This window comes from Mustelus asterias, chromosome 18 (genome assembly GCF_964213995.1).
Source record: "Mustelus asterias chromosome 18, sMusAst1.hap1.1, whole genome shotgun sequence".
In the NCBI taxonomy this organism is placed as follows: Eukaryota; Metazoa; Chordata; class Chondrichthyes; order Carcharhiniformes; family Triakidae; genus Mustelus; species Mustelus asterias.
In genome coordinates, this window is record NC_135818.1 from 39,707,832 (window position 1) to 39,728,187 (window position 20,356).

General features: G+C 41.0%; 1 protein-coding gene across 1 annotated transcript in view; it reads right to left on the bottom strand.

Annotated features, from left to right (window-relative positions):
- Nucleotides 1-20,356, bottom strand: part of brms1la (BRMS1 like transcriptional repressor a) — a 61,219-nt gene that overhangs the window by 12,617 nt on the left and 28,246 nt on the right. Inside the window, exons 3-9 of the mRNA XM_078233781.1 lie at nucleotides 16,732-16,859; nucleotides 13,137-13,216; nucleotides 9,130-9,226; nucleotides 8,337-8,426; nucleotides 7,894-7,958; nucleotides 732-771; nucleotides 519-645 (exon numbers count right to left, since the gene is read on the bottom strand). Of these exons, the coding sequence (XP_078089907.1) occupies nucleotides 519-645; nucleotides 732-771; nucleotides 7,894-7,958; nucleotides 8,337-8,426; nucleotides 9,130-9,226; nucleotides 13,137-13,216; nucleotides 16,732-16,859 (627 nt within the window). The remainder of the gene's footprint in view (nucleotides 1-518; nucleotides 646-731; nucleotides 772-7,893; nucleotides 7,959-8,336; nucleotides 8,427-9,129; nucleotides 9,227-13,136; nucleotides 13,217-16,731; nucleotides 16,860-20,356) is intronic.

Here is a 20,356-nt window from a genome sequence, read left to right on the forward strand (position 1 = left end):
TTCAGGTCTCAATCTCGGTCATCCTATAACCATGTCTCTGTAATGGCTATGGGATCATAGTTATTAATTTTTATCAATTTATCTGTTTTGTTTTGAATGCTATATGATGGAGTCTTTAGTTTTACCCTTTTTATTATTTTTATTTCAGATTCCCAGTAGGTTGTATCTCACTCCCTCCATCACAAGAGGAAAGCTCCTCATATTTCTCCATAGAACTTCAAGTGAGATCGGAAAATTTGCAACTCAACAGTGAACATCCTTGGTATTTTTCATACTAATTAATAAAGAACTCCAAACTGGGTTCAACTTGTATCATTTACTACAGCACCAAGAAACATTTCTCAAGTGAAAACAGGCAATGAGGCTGAATATATTTTCAAAGAAATACTTCATATATAGGTTAAGTCAATGCTACTCTCCCCTTCCCCAAATTAGAGTCAGTTAAGAAGTTGAGTAATTGTAATTCAACGAAAAATTGCAGCTACTTCAACAATATAAGGAAAAATATATATAATTGCCTTATAGGATAGTCATCTTTCTTGTCGATGCATATAGTCTGCCCACGGCTGTACCACTCCCCATCATAAAATAACCTGCCGTCTTCTGATCTGGCACTGTGAAGCTGTTTTTCTGTCTTGGTGGATGCTGAAGTTTAATTAAAAAATGTAAATACAGTTTAATGGTCATAATAAAATGCCAATATATTACTGAAATCTTAATTTTCGACTCACCATCTGCCTTTACTCTATGTGGTCCAAGTGTAGCCATTGCCTAGTAAAACAAAATTGAACATATAAAATTTTACTTGCTGCAGGATTTTAGGAGTTGCAAATTTTATAGACTCTCGTTAGGTTGTTATCCATTTTATTTTATCACAACCTAAATGAGTGCAGATATAATTAGTCTCATTTTCGAAAGTGATGGAGTTGTGTCTCTGTAACAAATTGAGTATCTACTTGGAAAGAAAGAATAGTTCAAATTAATGATTTATAGTAACATGTAGTAAAAACAGAAAATGCTGGAAAAACTCAGCAGGTCTGATGGCATCTGTGTAGAGAAAAACAAATTTCTCAGAATCATACGGACTTGAGAAGTGAACTCTGTTTCTCTCTCCACAAATGGCTGCCAGACCTGCTGAAATTTTTCAGCATCCGCAGTACTTTGCTTTTATTATGTAGCGTGGCTGAGAAACAAAGATATGTATCTTGCAAATAAATCACTCAAGGAGAACAGACCAAACCTGCAACAAAAGCTGCATTGGTGGGTCAAACAAGCCAAGGGCTTCAAATCAATGCTGATCAGCACGACATGAGAAATTCCGACAAAGTTCTCCTTCATGCAGCTACTCACTGATTCTCAACAGTGGTGGAGAAATTTGTTGTGACGGACAGGACAGTTATAAAGTGCAGCTGGGCTATGCACTTTAAACGTGTTTTACTGCCCATCCACTGTAAATGGGATAGTATAGATAAGCTTCCAGACTAATCTAAATGTGAAAAACTGGACAGCAAACTATCTGTCATAGATGTTGACAAAGCCATCAGATTCCTACTCTCGAGGAAAGTTCCCGGCTCAGATGCTATACCAGGAGAAATTTACAAATCTGGTGGAGCCCACGTAGCCATCAATTATATCACAGAATGTGGTATCAACAAAGCCTTGCTCAGGAGTTCAAGGATGCCATGATTGTTCACTGAAAAAGAAAGTGACAAAAACCTTTGTCAGGCAACCACAGATGAATCTCAATGCTTGTGATAACTGACAAGATTCAAGCAGAAGTTCAACTCAACAGATTGATAAGCCACATAATCGAACATGTACTACCAGAAAGTTAAAATGGGTTCAGGAAAGGGAGAGGCATCTGCATCATGATCTGTGTGGCAAATACAAAAATGCTACAAACTACAGAAGGAATGCTAGTGTTGACCTGACGACAACCTTTGACACAGTAAATAGAGCAGCCCTGTGGAACATCTTAGCCAAACTTGGATGTCTTGCTGGAGTATAAATCTCATACAACAGTTTCACGATGGAATGGCGGCCAGAGTCACTGATTGTGGCGAGTACAGTGACCCCTTTGATATAACAAGTGGTCTAATGCAGGGATACATCATGGCCCCTGTGCTGTTCAGTATGTTATTTTGTTGCCATGGTTTCTGGGGCATTTGATGGGAGGGTTGATGGAATAAACATCCAATTCGAACAAACAGCAATCTCATCAACCCGAGATAATTGAAATCCTCAAATAAGGCATTAGAGATGATGGTATAGGATTTGCTGTTTTCCAATGACTCTTCCCCTGTGTCACACTGTGAGCACGGCCTTCAAAGGACCATGGACTGCTTTTCAAAAGCAGCTGATGACTATGAACTAACCATTAGCTTAAGAAAGACAGAGATACTCCACCAACCACCACCAAATTCTGCTATGCCCCACCTACTATTAATATCAATGACAAAACCCTGAAGACTGTAGATAACCTACGAGTTTTATCATTTAATCTCATGCAATCTTTCTTGTCTTTAGAGTGGCATTAGAATAATAGCAACATTTCAGCTGTCAAATTTATTAAAAGATAAATTGGGGCAGCACAGTGGCACAGTGGTTAACACTGCTGTCTCACAGCGCCAGGGACCCGGGTTCAATTCCGGCCATGGGTCATTGTCTGTGTGGAGTTTGCATGTTCTCCTCATGTCTGCGTGGGTTTCCTCTGGGTGCTCCGGTTTCCTCCCACAGTCCAACGATGTGCAGATTAGGTTGATTGGCCATGCTAAATTAACTCTAGTGTCAGAGGGATTGGCAGGCTAAATATGAGTTGTGGAAATGTGGTCTGGTGGGATTGTGGTCAGTGCAGACTCAAAGGGCCCCAATGGCCTCCTTCTGCACTGTAGGGATTCTATGATAAGTGAAATTTAGCAGTGACACAACATATAAAAAGCAGCAAAGTACTGTAAATGCTGGAAATCTAAAATGATAAGATAATGCTGGAAACACTCAGCGTGTCAGGCTTTCTTGCCTCTGTACTTGCTTAAAGGCTGTTCATCTCTAACATTCTTCCTTTCTAAGGTCAACAGTCAAAAAACTAACTTCCAAAATCTCTCCACAAGCGTTGCCTAATCTGAGTGTTGCAGCACTTTTTGTTTATATACATATATTACAATATGTACTAAGTTTTGCTTACTTAAATAATAAAAAATAAGTTGTTTGTGATAATTATGCTAAATTCCAATTTTTAAGCAGTTTTCTTTTTGTCTCTAGAGGATATCTGACCAACTCTTGAGGACTCTGCAGAAACAGGATATGAAATAGACAGGCTTATGCATACCCTCAATAAAAAGTTGAATTTAGTTTTTATTAGTGTCGCAAGTAGGCTTACGTATTAAAGTTACTGTGAAAATCAGTACACACTCCTGTTCGGGTACACTGAGGGAGAATTTAGCATGGCCAATGCATCTAATCAGCATGTCTTTTGGACGTTAAGCAATTCAAATTCAAAAAGTGTTGCCAATCAAAAACATTTGAGTAGATTGTATAAATGTTTGTATTTGAATTGAATGGATTGAATTGTTTTATTCTTTGATGGGATGCAAGTGATGCTGGCAAGGTCAGCATTTATTGCTCACCCCTAATTGCCCTTGAGAAAGTGGTGGTGAGCAGTCTTCTTGAATTGCTGGAATGCATTTGGTCTTTGGGTTTCTCATAGAAACCCTACAGTGCAGAAGGAGGCCATTCGGCCCATCGAGTCTGCACCGACCACAATCCCACACAGGCCCTACCCCCACATATTTTACCCACTAACTCCTCTAACCTACACATCCCAGGACTCTAAGGGGCAATTTTTTAACCTGGCCAATCAACCTAACCCGCACATCTTTGGACTGTGGGAGGAAACCGGAGCACCCGGAGGAAACCCACGCAGACACGAGGAGAATGTGCAAACTCCACACAGACAGTGACCCGAGCCGGGAATCGAACCCGGGACCCTGGAGCTGTGAAGCAGCAGTGCTAACCACTGTGCTACCGTGCCGCCCTATCTGCTTGACAATAACCATTGATTCAGCAACAGTCGTGTTAAGAAGCTTGCACATTCTTCTGTTACTGAAGCTGAGTTTCAGCCCCTTTATATACTACGACAAAGTTAAAAATACTCAAAATTAAATCTTCGTCAAAAATATTTAATTCCTATGAGTTAGGTATTTCACAGATGTGATACTAAAATTAAGGATAAATCTGAGTGGGGAAATTCTTAACAATGTCACATTAAAAAATAGTTTTGACTTATTGAAATGTGGTATAAATAGAGCCATGGGATATGATGCACACCCTTGTTACATTACTGTTATAGGTCATTTGGAACTTTTCTGTAAAATCTATTGGTGGGATACAAATCACACTCTGGGTGGAATTTTCTCATCTCCCCCACCACGGGAATTAGAACCATAGAACCATAGAAAATTACAGCTCAGAAACAGGCCTTTTGGCCCTTCTTGTCTGTGCCGAACCATTTTATGCCTAGTCCCACTGACCTGCACTTGGACCATATCCCTCCACACCCCTCTCATCTATGAACCCGTCCAAGTTTTTCTTAAATGTTAAAAGTGACCCCGCATTTACCACTTTATCCGGCAGCTCATTCCACACTCCCACCACTCTCTGCGTGAAGAAGCCCCCCCTAATATTCCCTTTAAACTTTTCTCCTTTCACCCTTAACCCATGCCCTCTGGTTTTTTTTCTCCCCTAGCCTCAGCGGAAAAAGCCTGCTTGCATTCACTCTATCTATACCCATCAAAATCTTATACACCTCTATTAAATCTCCCCTCAATCTTCTACGCTCCAGGGAATAAAGTCCCAACCTATTCAATCTCTCTCTGTAACTCAGCTTCTCAAGTCCCGGCAACATCCTTGTGAACCTTCTCTGCACTCTTTCAATCTTATTTACATCCTTCCTGTAACTAGGTGACCAAATTGCAGTGGGTAGGTGGGTGGGTGGGGCGGGGGGGACCATGCAAAGGTCCGTTGACCTCGGATGGGATTTTCTGGTTTTAGGCCAAGTACGGCCAGAAAATCCCACCTCCTCAGTTTCTCTACACGTGATAAAGAAAACTCAACATATCCTTCAAAGACACTAGCTCAACTTGGTTTGAGAAGATCTGCATAACCTGATCAAGCATCATTAGCACAAATAATTGTCTTGAAACATGCACCTCCATGACATACTAGCATCATTTTCAACAGTAAAAAGATTAATTTAAATAACATAGGCATATTTTGGATGACAATATGATCACAATATGGTTGAATTTCTAATACAGATGGAGGGTGAGAAAGTAGGGTCCCAAACCAGTGTCCTCTGCTTGAACAAGGGGGATTACAATAGGATGAGGGCGGAGTTGACTAATGTAGACTGGGAACACAGACTAATTGGTGGGACAGTTGAGGAACAGTGGAGGATTTTTAAGGAGATTTTTCTCAGTACTCAACAAAAATATATTCCAGTGAAAAAGAAGGAATGTAAGAAAAGGGATAACCAGCCATGGATAACTAAGGAAATAAAGGAGAGCATCAAATTAAAAACCAATGCATACAGAGTGGCCAAAATTAGTGGGGAACTAGAAGATTGGGAAGGCTTTAAAAAACAACAAAGAACTACTAAGAAAGCAATAAAGAAAGGAAAGATAGATTATGAAAGTAAACTAGCACAAAATATAAAAACTGATAGTAAAAGTTTTTACAAATATATAAAACGGAAAAGAGTGGCTAAAGTAAATGTTGGTCCCTTAGAAGATGAGAAGGGGGATTTAATAATAGGAAACGAGGAAATGGCCGAGGCCTTAAACAGGTTTTTGGGTCGGTCTTCACAGTGGAGGACACAAATAGCTTACCAATAATTGACGGTCATGGGACTGTAGGGAGTGAGGACCTTAAAACGATCACTATTACTAAAGAGGTAGTGCTGGGTAGGCTAATGGGACTAAAGGTAGACAAGTCCCCTGGTCCGGATGGAATGCATCCCAGGGTACTAAAAGAAACGGCAGAAGAAATAGCAAATGCATTAGTTGTAATTTATCAAAATTCACTGGACTCTGGGGAGGGGCCAGCTGATTGGAAAACAGCTAATGTAACGCCATTGTTTAAAAAAGGAGGTAGACAAAAGGCAGGTAACTACAGGCCGGTTAGCTTAACATCCGTAGTTGGGAAAATGCTGGAATCTATCATTAAGGAAGAAATAGCAGGACACCTGGAAAAGAATGGTTCAATCAAGCAGACGCAGCATGGATTATGAAGGGAAAGTCATGTTTGACTAATTTACTGGAATTATTTGAGGATATAACGAGTGTGGTTGACAGAGGGGAACCGGTGGATGTGGTGTATTTAGATTTCCAGAAGGCATTCGATAAGGTGCCTCACAAAAGGTTGCTGCATAAGATAAAGGTACACGGAGTTGGGAGTAAAGTGTTAGCGTGGATTGAGGATTGACTATCCAACAGAAAGCAGAGAGTCGGAATAAATGGATGCTTTTCCAGTTGGCAATCAGTGACTAGTGGCGTGCCGCAAGGATCAGTGCTGGGGCCTCAACTATTTACCATATACATAGATGATCTGGAGGAGGGGGACCGAGTGTAGGGTAACAAAGTTTGCGGATGACACAAAGATGAGTGGGAGAGCAAATTGCGTGGAGGACACAGAGAGTCTGCAGAGATATTTGGATAGGCTAAGTGAGTGGGCAAGGATCTGGCAGATGGAGTATAACGTTGTTAAGTGTGAGGTTATCCACTTTGGAAGGAATAATAGTAAAATGGACTATTATTTAAACGGTGAAAAATTACAACATGCTACTGTGCAGAGGGACCTGGGGGTCCTTGTGCATGAATCACAAAAACTCAGTTTGCAGGTGCAGCAGGTAATCAAGAAGGCAAATGGAATGTTGGCCTTTATCGCGAGATGGATGGAGTATAAAAGCAGGGAGGCCATGCTGCAACTGTACAGGGTACTGGTGAGGCCGCACCTAGAGTACTGTGTACAGTTTTGGTCCCCTTATTTAAGAAAGGATATATTAGCTTTGGAGGGGGTAGAGAGAAGGTTCACCAGGTTGATTCCGGAGATGAGGGGGTTAGCTTATGAGGAGAGATTGAGTAGACTGGGCCTGTACTCATTGGAGTTTAGAAGGTTGAGGGGAGATCTTTAGAGACGTATAAGATAATGAAGGGGCTAGACAGGGTAGAAGCAGCGAGGTTATTTCCACTTACAATGGAAACAAGAACTAGGGGGCAGAGCGTCAAAATACGGGGGAGTCAATTTAGAACAGAGTTGAGGAGGAACTTCTTCTCCCAGAAGGTAGTGAATCTTTGGAATTCTCTGCCCAACGAAGCAGTAGAGGCTACCTTGTTAAATGTGTTTAAGTCACAGATAGATAGATTTTTAACCATTAAGGGAATTAAGGGTTATGGGGAGCAGGCAGGTAAGTGCAACTGATCCCACTATCAGATCAGCCATGATCTTATCGAATGGCGGAGCAGGCTTGAGGGGCTAGATGGCCTACTCCTGCTCCTATTTCTTATGTTCTTATGACACTTTGGCACTACAATACCACAGTTCGAGAAATGTTACTTCTATTTACATATTGAACACTCCTGTAGAGCACTATATGTGAAATTCTATACTGGCAATCTTTTGTCTAGAATGCTTTTGTAAAGTAACATTTGGTTCTAATTAAATAAATTTTGCTTCAGGAAAGCAACTATATGGAGAATACAATGAAAATTTCCGCAAATATAATTAAGTTTAAAAAAATGCAGAATTGTGATGCTCAAGTGTCACAATCAGACAGAGATCAGTACTTTCCAACTACCAAATATGTTATATGTTGGGGGAACACGATATGAAGAAACATACTTTTCTAATTGTTGTCCAGTCTTCAAGTATATCAAGGTCTTGTAACATGTAAACTACATAAGGACGTTTGCTGGTTAAGGAAATTCACAGAATTTGAAAATGAATTCAATTTTCTCTAAATTTTACATATAAAATAAATAAAATACTGAACGTTTAAACACAAGGCACATCATGTCCTTTCATTTGCAAGATAACATATAGAGTGATCACACTGTACATTAGTATGCTTTTTAATGTTTTTAAAAAGTGTATTTCCAATGCTGCAGTGTTATCATATTATACATTAAAACACTAAATATATATTAATTTCATTAGAAGTTCTGAAAAATTATTAGTTTTTACTGTAGGTATAAAAATCAATAACAACTTTTTTGTATCTGTTTGCCGGTTAACTTTTCTGAAACGCATGCTTTGTTGTAAAAGATGAACTAAAAAAAGGATATCAGAGACAACCACTGGCTTTTTCTTTTTGTCTGGGCTAAACGGATCTTTTCTCTTATTTTTTCTGGACTGGAGCTCATCATTCCATAGCTCTGAAAGATATAGATTACAAGTTATTAATATGAATAGTGTATTTAAACAGGAGAATGATTACTCATTTTTAAGATTTGGATTATCAGTTTTTTTAATCCACATTTATCAGAGGAACAACGAGTAAAAACATATCAATGCATTGGTTGTACAACTGCCAAGTTTTTAAAATCTATGCTATCTCTCAAAATAGCAATCGCAATCTTACCGGATTAGCGTGGCGAGCTGGTAAGATTATGTGAGAGGTCGATAATCAGGTTTGCACTGTGGGGGAACTCTGTAGGAGATGGGGAGGGATATGCAAGGGGGGGTGGGGGGGGGGGGGGGGGGGTGTATGCAAGGAGGGGTGGGCTGAGACCGGCACAGGTGGCATGCAGGGTGGGCTGCAGAGGGGGCCGTGACGGGGGACCCATCGGGAGGGTCCCCGTGTCATGATGATGGCGATTCGTGTTGCCATACGGGGTTTATGCTGCCACCGATGATTGGGTGGGGTGAGGGTGGCGGTGGAGGGGCAAGAGATCGGGTCACCTGCGCAATGCCTCCCCTCCCCTCCCCCATAACGGTTTGAAACTGTCCCGTTTACCTGCTTGTTCGGCATATAATTGCGCCCAATGAATTTTGAAGTTTTACAATAGTGCAGTACTACAATAAAGTACTAACCTGCAAAACATTTATTTGAACATTTGAACTGACTGGCTGACATACCTGATGTGATGTCAATGCTATGCCGGTCTTCTTCGAGGCGCCGGATTCTCTCCTCCAGTTCGCTTTGTAGAGTATCATACAGAAGCAGCTTCTCACTCTAGCAAGCAGCAAAATATAGGTTAATTATTTGGAATGATTGTATATCACATATAAATACTCCTTTCTCTTAATTTATTCATTCTTGGAATTTGGGCGTGACTGGCAAGACTGACATTTACTCTGGCATTGAGATGGTGGTAGTAGTGCTTCATGAACTATGGCAGTCTGTGTTGTGACAATGTTGAATACTGTTGCTAGGTTGTTAGTTGTAGGATTTTGACCTGCGATATTAAAGGAAAAGTAATATATGTCTATGGTAGGATGGCATGTGGTTTGGAGATCATAGATTCCCATCCTTCCAAATGGTGGAGATCAAGGGTTTCGTAGGTGCTACTAAAGAAGTCTTGGCAAGATGGTGCAGTGCATCTTTTAGATGGTTCACAATGCAGCTATGGGGTAGCTGATGTTAGAGAGATGGGACACTGAAGCCAATGGATGATTTGCCGATCAAGTGGACTGCTTTGCTCTGGATAGTATGAAGCCTTGCAAATTATTTTGGAGCAGCAACCATACAGGCAAGTAGAAAACATCATACTCCTGATATACCTTGTAGGTGGTTGGTTTTATGGAGTCAGGAGGTGAGTCACTCATTGCAGAACAATCATCGCTCGAGTCTTCTCTTAATAGCAGCAGCATTTATATGATTAGCCAGTTTAGGTTCTGGGCAATGGTGACTCCAGGGAGGTTGATGGTGGAGACTCTTCTGATGATAATGACATTGAATGCCAAGGGAACGTGATTATGCTCTTTCTTGTTGCGATGATTCTGGCACTTGTGTGGCCCAAATGATACTTGCTTATCAGCACAAACCTGGGAGGTTGTAGGTTTTCCTGCATGAACCCTGGACTGCTGGGCTAAATACTGTTCAATCAGTGAACAGCCTCACTTCTGAAGTTGAGGATTAGGGAAGATCATTGATGAAGCAGTTGGTGATAGTTGGGCCCTGAGAAACTTGTGTAACAATATCCTGCGGCCAAGATGATTGTCTTGCAGCAACCATGACCATTCAGATATGTCAAAGCCTTTTGACAAAGGGTCATCTGGACTCGAAACGTCAGCTCTTTTCTCCCCTGACAGATGCTTCCTAGACCTGCTGAAATTTTCCAGCATTTTCTCTTTTGGATTCATTTAAAGTTGTCCTGCTTTCTGTGGACTGGTCATACAAAAGCAATTTTTCACATTAACCTGATAAAATCCACTCTTATGGATTTGCTGAAACAGCTTAGCTAAGAACTAATCGTGGAGCACAGGATTTCCACACTATACCTAGGACACTGTCAAGGCTTGTAGACTTTGTTGTCTCCAGTGCACTTCGCCATTTCTTGGTGCCATGTGGGGTAAAGGATATTAACTGAAGTCTGGCATCTGTGCCAGTGGGCACATCAGAAGGAAACTGAGAAAGATCATCTGCTTAACACTTCTGGGTGAAGGTGCTTACAGTTATTTCAGCCTTGTCTTTTACACTCACATGCTGGGCTCCACCAACAATGAGGATGGTCATATCCATGGACCCTAATCCTCCTCCAGCTCCTGCAGAGCTTTGCCCTGATCCATTAGAATGGGAATGCTCAACTTTGTCCTTAGCATGCTGCTTCCACTATTTAGCATATACTTAGTCTTGCTGAAAAAAAGACATGCTGTCAAATCCTTTTGCCTTGCACTCATCAGGATAGATGCGCAAAAATATCAAATCTCAAAGGCAACAAACAATTTCATACTGCATGAGATGAGGGTGCTGATTAGTTAACAAATGGACTCTGATTGGTAGAGGCATTGCCATGGAGAATGCACCAGGGAACAGTTAACTGCCCAGCTTTTGTTTAAAAAAAGCATCAAAGCTAACTTGTGGGACAATGGCCACCCTGACCAGATCATTGTATATCATATAAATTCTTGAGTGATCCTAAGGCTGCTGCTTTCAGTACTGAAAAGTGCCCAATCTATTTCAGATTACCCTGGAAGGGTAAGTTGTCTCAAAAATTTGACCAACAGGTGAAGCTAACTGATTTACTCTGCTCTTTTGCAGCAGTACTACGAGTGCTATTCTCCACTAATAATGCTGCCATCAAGCCAAAAGCCTCACCACGCAAATGAGTAATTTGATTTATGAATTTCAGTACCGGAGAAATTTGTCTCAATGACTGGTGGAGCATATCAAATAAATGTCCCTTCGGCTGTTCACAACAGTCAAAATACTGGCTCCAGCCCATGCTTGCAAAATTCAGAACACTATATCCAAAACTAAATGTGATTGTGATTGGACACTTGCTAAACAATCCTGACTGTGCTAAGAATTACACTGCCAATCAATTTAAATGATTAGTTAGGCTCATAATATGGCTCAGTTACACATGCTAGAAGCTACATATATTCAGATACAGGGCCCTATCCTTTGCAAACAGAAAGAACACGTCCATGTATTACACCTTTTTCAACTTAACAAACACTTGGGGACAACCATTCCTTGGTTCATTTCCCATGGCAAAGCTTCGACCAATCGGAGTCGACCTGCCTGATTTGAATTTAAACAAAACCTAGGCAGTTAACTGTCCCCTTGTGCATTCTCCACGGCAACAACTCTATCAGAGTCCATGTGCCAACCAGTTTTTCACAGTAACTTCATTGCAGTGTTAATGTAAACCTACTTGTGACACTAATAAACTAACTTTAAACTTTAACCAATCAACACCCTCGTCTCATGCAGTATCAACTGTTTTTGAGATTTGGTATTCTTGCAAATTTGTCCTGATGAGTGCAAGATAAAAACCTTTGACAGCATGTCGCTTCCTCAGCAATACTCAAGTTCTATAATACCAAGCGGCTATATTTTTAGTCTTGTGCTGTAGCTTCCCAAGTTTGCTCCTCATCTTCAGGAATGCCTGGTGCTACTCATGACAAATTAATTCATTCACTCACGGAGCCAGGGGAAGATTGAGAAATATACCATGTCATGAATTTACAGGTTGTGACAGTATATTATTTGTCTGCAGCTGATGGCCCACAGATCCTCATGGATTCCTAGATTTGAGCTCTCAGATCTTTTCTTTATCTATCCCATTGAGCTTAGTGGTGGCGACACATGACACAATGATGGGTGTCCATTGTATGAAGCCATGACTGGGTCTTGACAAGGACCTGCTGTAGTGACTCTAACAATGCTGACAAAAACAGATCCATCTTCGACAAGGTACAGCAGTGTCATGGTCATGTTATGGACTAGTAACCTGGAAGAACGTTCAAATCCACCCATGCATGGCAGTTTGAGAATTTTAATTCAATTAAATAAAATCTGCATCAGTATAAGTGTCTAAGAAGTTGTCATATTGTCATAAAAATCTAACTGGTTCAGTAATGTCCTGCAGACATTATGCAGTCTGTCACTCCAGCTCCACACCACTGTGATTGATAACAAGTTGCCCTCTAGACCACAAACCACTAAAGAGGAACAAAAACAGCGCATACAGGTGCATCTAGGCATCAAATCAGGACATGAGAAAGGCACACCCAGCCCAGGTTACCAGCAGAACAATTTCTCAAATGTCTATTGGAAAAGTTATTGCACAGACTATTAAGTTAAAGCTTGACTAGTCACACTTAAAATAACTATAGTTATCAGCCAACGTTCCATATTCCTGCCCCACTGCAAGGACAGACCAACGAAAATAAGGAGATGGTTTCACAGAATTAGAGGAAGTTCCCATGGTGTCCTCAGCATTGAGATTGAATCCAATAGTTTCAGGTCAAACATGGTTATGGAAACATGGTTGATTACCAAGACGTCACTCAGCTGATGAAGTAGTACTCCTCCAATTTAAACATCACTGGGTGGATGCACCGAGGATAGCATAGGAATAGAATATATTCTGTGTGGGGATATCAATGTCCATTACTCAGTAATTACTGCTTACCTCCCAGTGTTGGAATGCAGCCTGCACTTCGCACTCGTATTGGTTTTTTACAGTTTTTAAACAGAGCTCTCTATAGATACCTGTAACCAGAAAATCACCTGTTCAGATGGAGAGTTAATGAGTTGATTCATATCCATATGCTTCGACTACTAAACATCCGTATTAGGATCTCTGTCGGATCAAGTAGAACACCCCCTCATAATTAATTTGACAGCTACATTAATGCTGCATATCAAGTAGGCTTAGAAAGATTAGACCTCCCCTACTTTTCCAGACCGGCAAGGACTGTTATATGAAAATATGTATTAAAAATTTTTGTTGCTTTGAACCAAGAATAATAATAGAGTAATGTAGGGAGGCTGATTCAAAAGTAAACACTAAGAAACAATTTCAATTTGCTTGAAATTCATGTTATGAATGTGGGGTTGTGGCAAGTCCACAAAGTATAATGTAAGCAAAACAGGCCAAAATATCATGGATGTGCAATCCCTCTACACCTCCAATCCCAACAGGACAGTCAGAGTTCTCCACTTCTTCCTCAAATGGAAGTCCAACTAGTCCCCCTCCACCACCACCTTCCTCTGACCAGCTGAACTTGTTTTCACATTGAACAACTTCTCCTTCAACTCCACTCCTTTCCTCCAATTAAAAAGGTGTTGGTATAGGTAACCACACGGGTATGAGCTTTGCCTGCTGTTTGTGGGATATGTGGACTTATTCTAGTCCTACTTAGGCCCCTCCCACATCTTTTCCCCCCCCCAGTATGTTGATGTCTAGATCAGTGCCACTTCCTGCTTTCATTGTAAACTGGAAGAGTTCATTGACTTTGTTTCCAATTTCCACCCTTCTCTTATCTTCAGGTCCATCTCTGACATCCCTTCCTTTCCTCAACTTCTCGATCTCTGGTCCCCCACAGCTACCTCAACTACAGTTCCTAATATCTCACTTATTCTGAGGATTTTATTCCATTCTCATAGTTTCTCTGAATCTCACATTTGTTTAGATGATGCAACTTTCCACATTAGTGCTTTTGATTTGTCTTCCTTCTCATCAACCGAGGATTTTCCCCAGTTTCGTTAACAAGGCCCTCCACCAAGTCAGACTTATTTTTTGCACTTCTGCTTTCGCCTTTTCTCCTCCTTCCTAGAATCATGCCAGTGTTCCTAAGTCACTACTTCCCACTACACAAGCCTCCGTATTGAATGGATCATCCTCTGCCATTTCCACCACTTTCACCATGAATCGACCACCAAACACATCTCTCCCCTACCCACTTTTCAGCATTCCCAAAGGAACATTCCCTCCTTGTCAACCTGGCCCATTCCTCAGTCACTCCAAATGCTTCCTACATTTCCTGCAGTAACTTTCCATGCAAGTGCAGGAGATGTAACACTTGTCATATTACTTGTCGAATAAAGGAGCTGAGTATTATTTAAATGGAGAAAGGTTGCAGAATAATGGAACATAGGAATTTGGGGATCCTCGTGCAAGTTCAGCAGGCAATCAGGAGGGCAATGTTGGCCTTTATTTCAAAGAGAATGGCAGATGGAATATAATGTAGGAAAATGTGAAATTATGCACTTTGGAGGGAAGTCTTGTTAAAACTATACAAGGCACTAATTAGACTACACTTGGAATACTGTAAACAGTTTTAGTCACCTTATCTCAGGATAGATATATTGGCATTACAGGCAGTCCAGAGAAGGTTCACCAGGTTGATCCCAGGTATGAAGGGATTTTCTGATGAGGAGAGGTTAAGTAGGTTGGGGTTGTACTCTGTGGAATTTAGAAGAATGAGAGGTGACCTTATTGAGACGTGTAGGATTCTCAGGAGCTTGACATGGTAGCTGCTGAGAGGATGTTTCCTCTTGTGGGAGAGTCTAGGACCAGAGGGCATAATCTCAGAATATGGGGTTGCCCATTTAAAACAGATGAGGAGAGTTTTCTTCACTCCAAGGGTAGTGAATCTGTGGAATTCTTTACTGAAGAGAGCTGTGGAGGCTGGGTCATTTGGTATGTTCAAGGCTGAGATAGATTGATTTTTAATCCGAAAGGGAATCAAGGGCTGTGGGAGATAAGATAGAAAAGTGGAGTTGAGGATTATCATTTCAGATCAGCCATGATCTCATTGAATGGCGATGCTGGCTTGATGGGCCAAATAGCCTACTTCTGCTCCTATGTCTTATGGTTTCTCCCTTCAACCCACCCAAAGCTCCAAACACTACTGCCAAATGAAACAGCAATTTGCTTGTTTTTCTTTCAATTTGGTATCCTGTAATCACTGCTCAAGTATAGTGTCCTCTGCGTTGAGGAGACCACAGTAAGAAGTTTAACACCACCAGGTTAAAGTCCAACAGGTTTATTTGGTAGCAAAAGCCACATAAGCTTTCGGAGCCTTAAGCCCCTTCTTCAGGTGAGTGGGAATTCTGTTCACAAACAGGGCATATAAAGACACAAACTCAATTTACAGAATAATGGTTGGAATGCGAATACTTACAGCTAATCAAGTCTTTAAGATGCAAACAATGTGAGTGGAGAGAGCATCAAGATAGGCTAAAGAGATGTGTATTGTCTCACACATACACATACAATACACATCTCTTTAGCCTATCTTGATGCTCTCTCCACTCACATTGTTTGCACCTTAAAGACTTGATTAGCTGTAAGTATTCGCATTCCAACCATTATTCATGTAAATTGAGTTTGTGTCTTTATATGCCCTGTTTGTGAACAGAATTCCCACTCACCTGAAGAAGGGGCTTAAGGCTCCGAAAGCTTGTGTGGCGTTTGCTACCAAATAAACCTGTTGGACTTTAACCTGGTGTTGTTAAACTTCTTACTGTGTTTACCCCAGTCCAACGTCGGCATCTCCACATTAAGGAGACCAAACATAGACTGGTTGACCACTATGCAGAACACCTCCATTTAATCTGCGCAAGTGTGACCCCTCCTCCCTTTCATCCCCATGGTGTCTTGTCGCCTGTCATTTTAGTTCTCCTCTTTGCTCTCAGACTGATCTTTCTGTCCTTGGCCTGCTGCTATGTTCCAGTGAAGCTCAAATGCAAGCTTGAGGAACAGCACCTCATCTTTCGACTTGGCACTTTTCAGCTTTCTGGACTCAATATTGAGTTCAACAATTTTACATCATGACCTCTGCTGCCACTTTGTTCTATATGTTTTTCTTGCTGGTTGGGTTTTGTCTAGTTTGTTTTTTAAAATTCCTTCATGTTGCATTTTTTGGCTTTTGCACCATGAAATACTTCTAACATTCAATCTCTCCTGCCCACCACCCTATCACAGATCTTCCCTTTTGTTCTTCCCAAGCCCCCTCCCCCTCTCACTGGTTCAAACCTTCTTTGGTGCTAAAGAAAAATCATCTAGACCTGAAACATTAATTCTGTTTCTCTCCACATATGCTGCCTGCTGAGTATTTCAAGCATTTTGTTTTTCAGACTTTTTTCAGACTTCCAGCATCCAAAATTCTGCATCTAAGCATCAAAAATCATAGGTTATGAACATTTCAGCATAAGCCACCATCTACTAAAAATATCAAATCATTGCACATTAAAAACGTAAGCCGAAACTGAATTTTTACCTGCAACCTTTGTTCGAATTTGCATATTCTCCTGTAGAGCTGCTAGAGGTTCCAAATATTCAGGAGCCTTTCCTGCTATAACTTCCTCAAGTTTTGCTTCTACTTGACTTAATCTTTCCCTGTATAACCTGAAAATACAACTGTTAGGTTAAATCACTCACTTGGAAATGGTTTCAGTCAAATCAAATATAAACTGTGGCTTGGCAATCTTGAATTACATTTTCAGTCTTATTTAGCAGCACTAAGTGAGGGCTGCCAAAGATTGTTGTACCTTTAATTGTACTTCAAATGAGCACAAGGGGAAAATGGATCTTATTTACATTTACGTCTAAGAACTTGGTACAGAATTTCATTAACAGACTCAAGTTAAAGACCCAATCACAGTTCAGCCATCAGCAGGATACAAGCACAACGTTAGCTGGAAGTGTTCAAAAATCACGAGTGGTCTGGACAGAGCAGATAGGGAGAAATTATTCCTATTGGCGTTAGGGTCAAGAACCAGGAACACCGGTTTAAGCTGAATGGTAAAAGAACTAAAGGCAATAGGAGGAAAAATTCTTTTTTAAAAACTCTGAGTAATTAGGATCTGGAATGCACTGCCTGAGAACACGGCAAAGGCAGATTCATGTTTGCTTGAGAATTGAATAATTATGGGAGGAGAGGAAATTTGTAGGGCTTAGGGGAAAATGCGGGGAGAGTGGGACTTTGCGCTGCTCCCAGAGGAACCGGCATAGGCACAATGGGTCAAACAGCCTCCTCCTGCATTGCAACCATTCTATGATTTGTACCTTTTATCTCATTTCAGATACAATAAAAAAAAAGACATAAAAACACAAAAGGGTGCATTACTAATTACCTTTTTTAAGCTAACCAAATACATAATTACTAGCAAAACCACAAGGCTCCATATCAAAGACTGTTTTTGATCTCAGAGCAGATTCCCAAATGTTATGACGATCCTAGGTGAGATCTACAAATTTTTATTACGATTTGGTTAAGACCCTGAATTTTTTTGGTTAAAGTGGATGAAATTTGAAATTCCAATTATTTACTAAGAATAAACCACAAGATTCCACTGTTTTAAACAAAAGAGAAGAAATTATACTATACAATAGTCAACAAGGGAAACGGTCAATGCTTTATCTTATACTCTTGCAGACAGAATTTATTGAGGTAAATATGAATAAACAGGCAAACTGTGGTTGAATGCACCACAATTCACTGTATCCCAATACATGCGAAAATAATAATTCAATTCACAAATGCACATTAAATGGCAGACACCACCAAGACAGCAACACACCCAGTCGGAGTCACAAAAATCTTTAAAAAACGCACTTTTCCTCATGAGGATGTGGGAGAGGAGAACTGAGCTTAGCAGGGGGTTGACTGGGGGGGTGGGGGGCAAGAAAATTAGCAGCACCCTACCCTCACTGTAGACTGGCTGTCTCTGCATATACATGAAATAGTCAGTGCAGACAAAGGGGATGGCTCACTATATCTATTAAAAGGACACTGCTGAATGTCCTTGCTAACAGCATCAAAATTGTAATAAAAGACATGATTAAGTGACCATTGTTTGAACAGACATTCCATCCATCTACCACTAAAGATTATGACATTACCGATGGGGCGCGATTAAACAGCTAGTGTCTCGGACTTACCTCTTTGTATCATATGTAAATAATTTACTGGGGTGCGTGACTAGAAACAATTATCTTTACTAGTAAAGTTGTGCCCTATAAAAAAAAAGCTGACTGTACACAATTGAGCACAGTAAGTAGTCTCACAACACCAGGTTAAAGTCCAACAGGTTTATTTGATAGCACGAGCTTTCGGAGCGTTGCCCTTTCATCAGGTGAGCAACGCTCCGAAAGCTCGTGCCACCAAATAAACTTGTTGGACTTTAACCTGGTGTTATGAGATTACTTACTGTGCCTACCCCAATCCAACACCGGCAACTCCACATCACGATCGAGCAGGGGCAGACTGAAGAAGCCTTAGGAATTCTTCAGTTCTTCTCTCCTTATTGATAAGAAGGCAATTAAGGATCCATCACTTACAAACGCTGTGTCCGAATATCTTTTTAGCTCTGACAAGGGATCTCCGCTCCTCTCCTTCCAAAGGTTCAGCTGATTTCCAGCTGACAGTGGCTTTATGCCATCCAAGTTACATGGGTACAATTCTCACCCAAAAGGCACACTATTCTAGATCTCTCTCAAATCATCTCCCAGGTTCAGCCAGCGTCCAAACACAGGCTGGGTCCCAGCTTCTTACTCCACACTGCTGCCAACTGTGATATATTTAAGTGGTTGCATGATTGCTTTAAGAGCTCATCACATGATTTGATGGTGATGTCATTGGGGTGATTCACAGGCTCTTGTTTAGTTTCAGTATCTATTCCGTACAGGCAACAGCTCCTCAATAAACCTTGTTGTTCCTGTTTTGAATTTGTGTGTACAAACAAAGTCTTTCCCCACTTGATTCTTTCGTTGGAACCTGAACCGTTCCATGATGATCAGTGGCTTTGGAGAGTAATGCTCTTCCAGGATCTTTATCAAATCATCATAAATCGGGCGCCATTTTTAAAGAGTACCGCAATCTCAGAGTGAAATTGAAGATCCCCCCCTTGCTTCTTCCCCATGGATATCGGGGCCCCCACCCCAATATAGATCACCGACCTGATCTCCCCCTGCCTCGAACATAGATTGCCAGCACCAGGGTTTTGGGGCCCTCCCAATGGGTCCCCCTTCATACTCCCGCCCCCATGCACGGGTTGACTCCTCCAAGCTGCATGGTCATGCAGTATTTGGCATATTTGCCAAGAAGGGATGCTCTATACACCTGGGGTCGTTTGAAAAAAAATTACACCAAGCCAACGGTCTCCAGGTTAAAAAGGGGAGTACTGGGAAGACAGTAAAAAAAATATACTGAGAAGTTTCAATTCGCTAGTGCCTGTAAGAGAAATGGTGAGTCAATTAGGAGCCATGGAGTCCTTTGAATTAAGAAAATTAATCTTGGGAGTTCCTATGTAGAGCATTTTCAGCACTTTGTACAAGTGAATAAAATTGTAAACGAGTTGCTCGTACCAACTCTTCTCAGTACATTAGAAAGTAAAATCTTAAAATTTGCTCTAGAGCTTGATTCATCCAGGAACCAAAATTTATGATGCTTTGACAAAGAACTTTGAAGAACATTACTCTCCAAAGTCACTGATCATCATGGAGCAGTTCAGGCTTCACCGAAGGAATCAAGTGGGAATCAAAAGCTTTACTCATTTTGTGATAACCTTAAAAAGGCAGGCACAGCATTGAGGGTTTGGCGAGTTCTTGTAGAAGATACTCTGAGTAGTTTTGTCGCCTCCAAAACAAGGCTATCCAAAGAAGTTTGCTTACTGAACACTTTTTGACTTGAGACAGCAGTAGAAATTGCAAAGTAAGAGCGGTGCCATACGCAATTCGTCCCATAATCGAAAAAGAATTAGTACAACTTGTTAGCACTGGAGTGTTAGAGCCAGTTACAATGAATGATTAGGCTACCCCACTGCCCATCATGAAACCAGATGGCTTAGTTCGTATTTGTGGTGATTTTAAGACAACCATAAATCCAGTGTTGTGCTGATCAA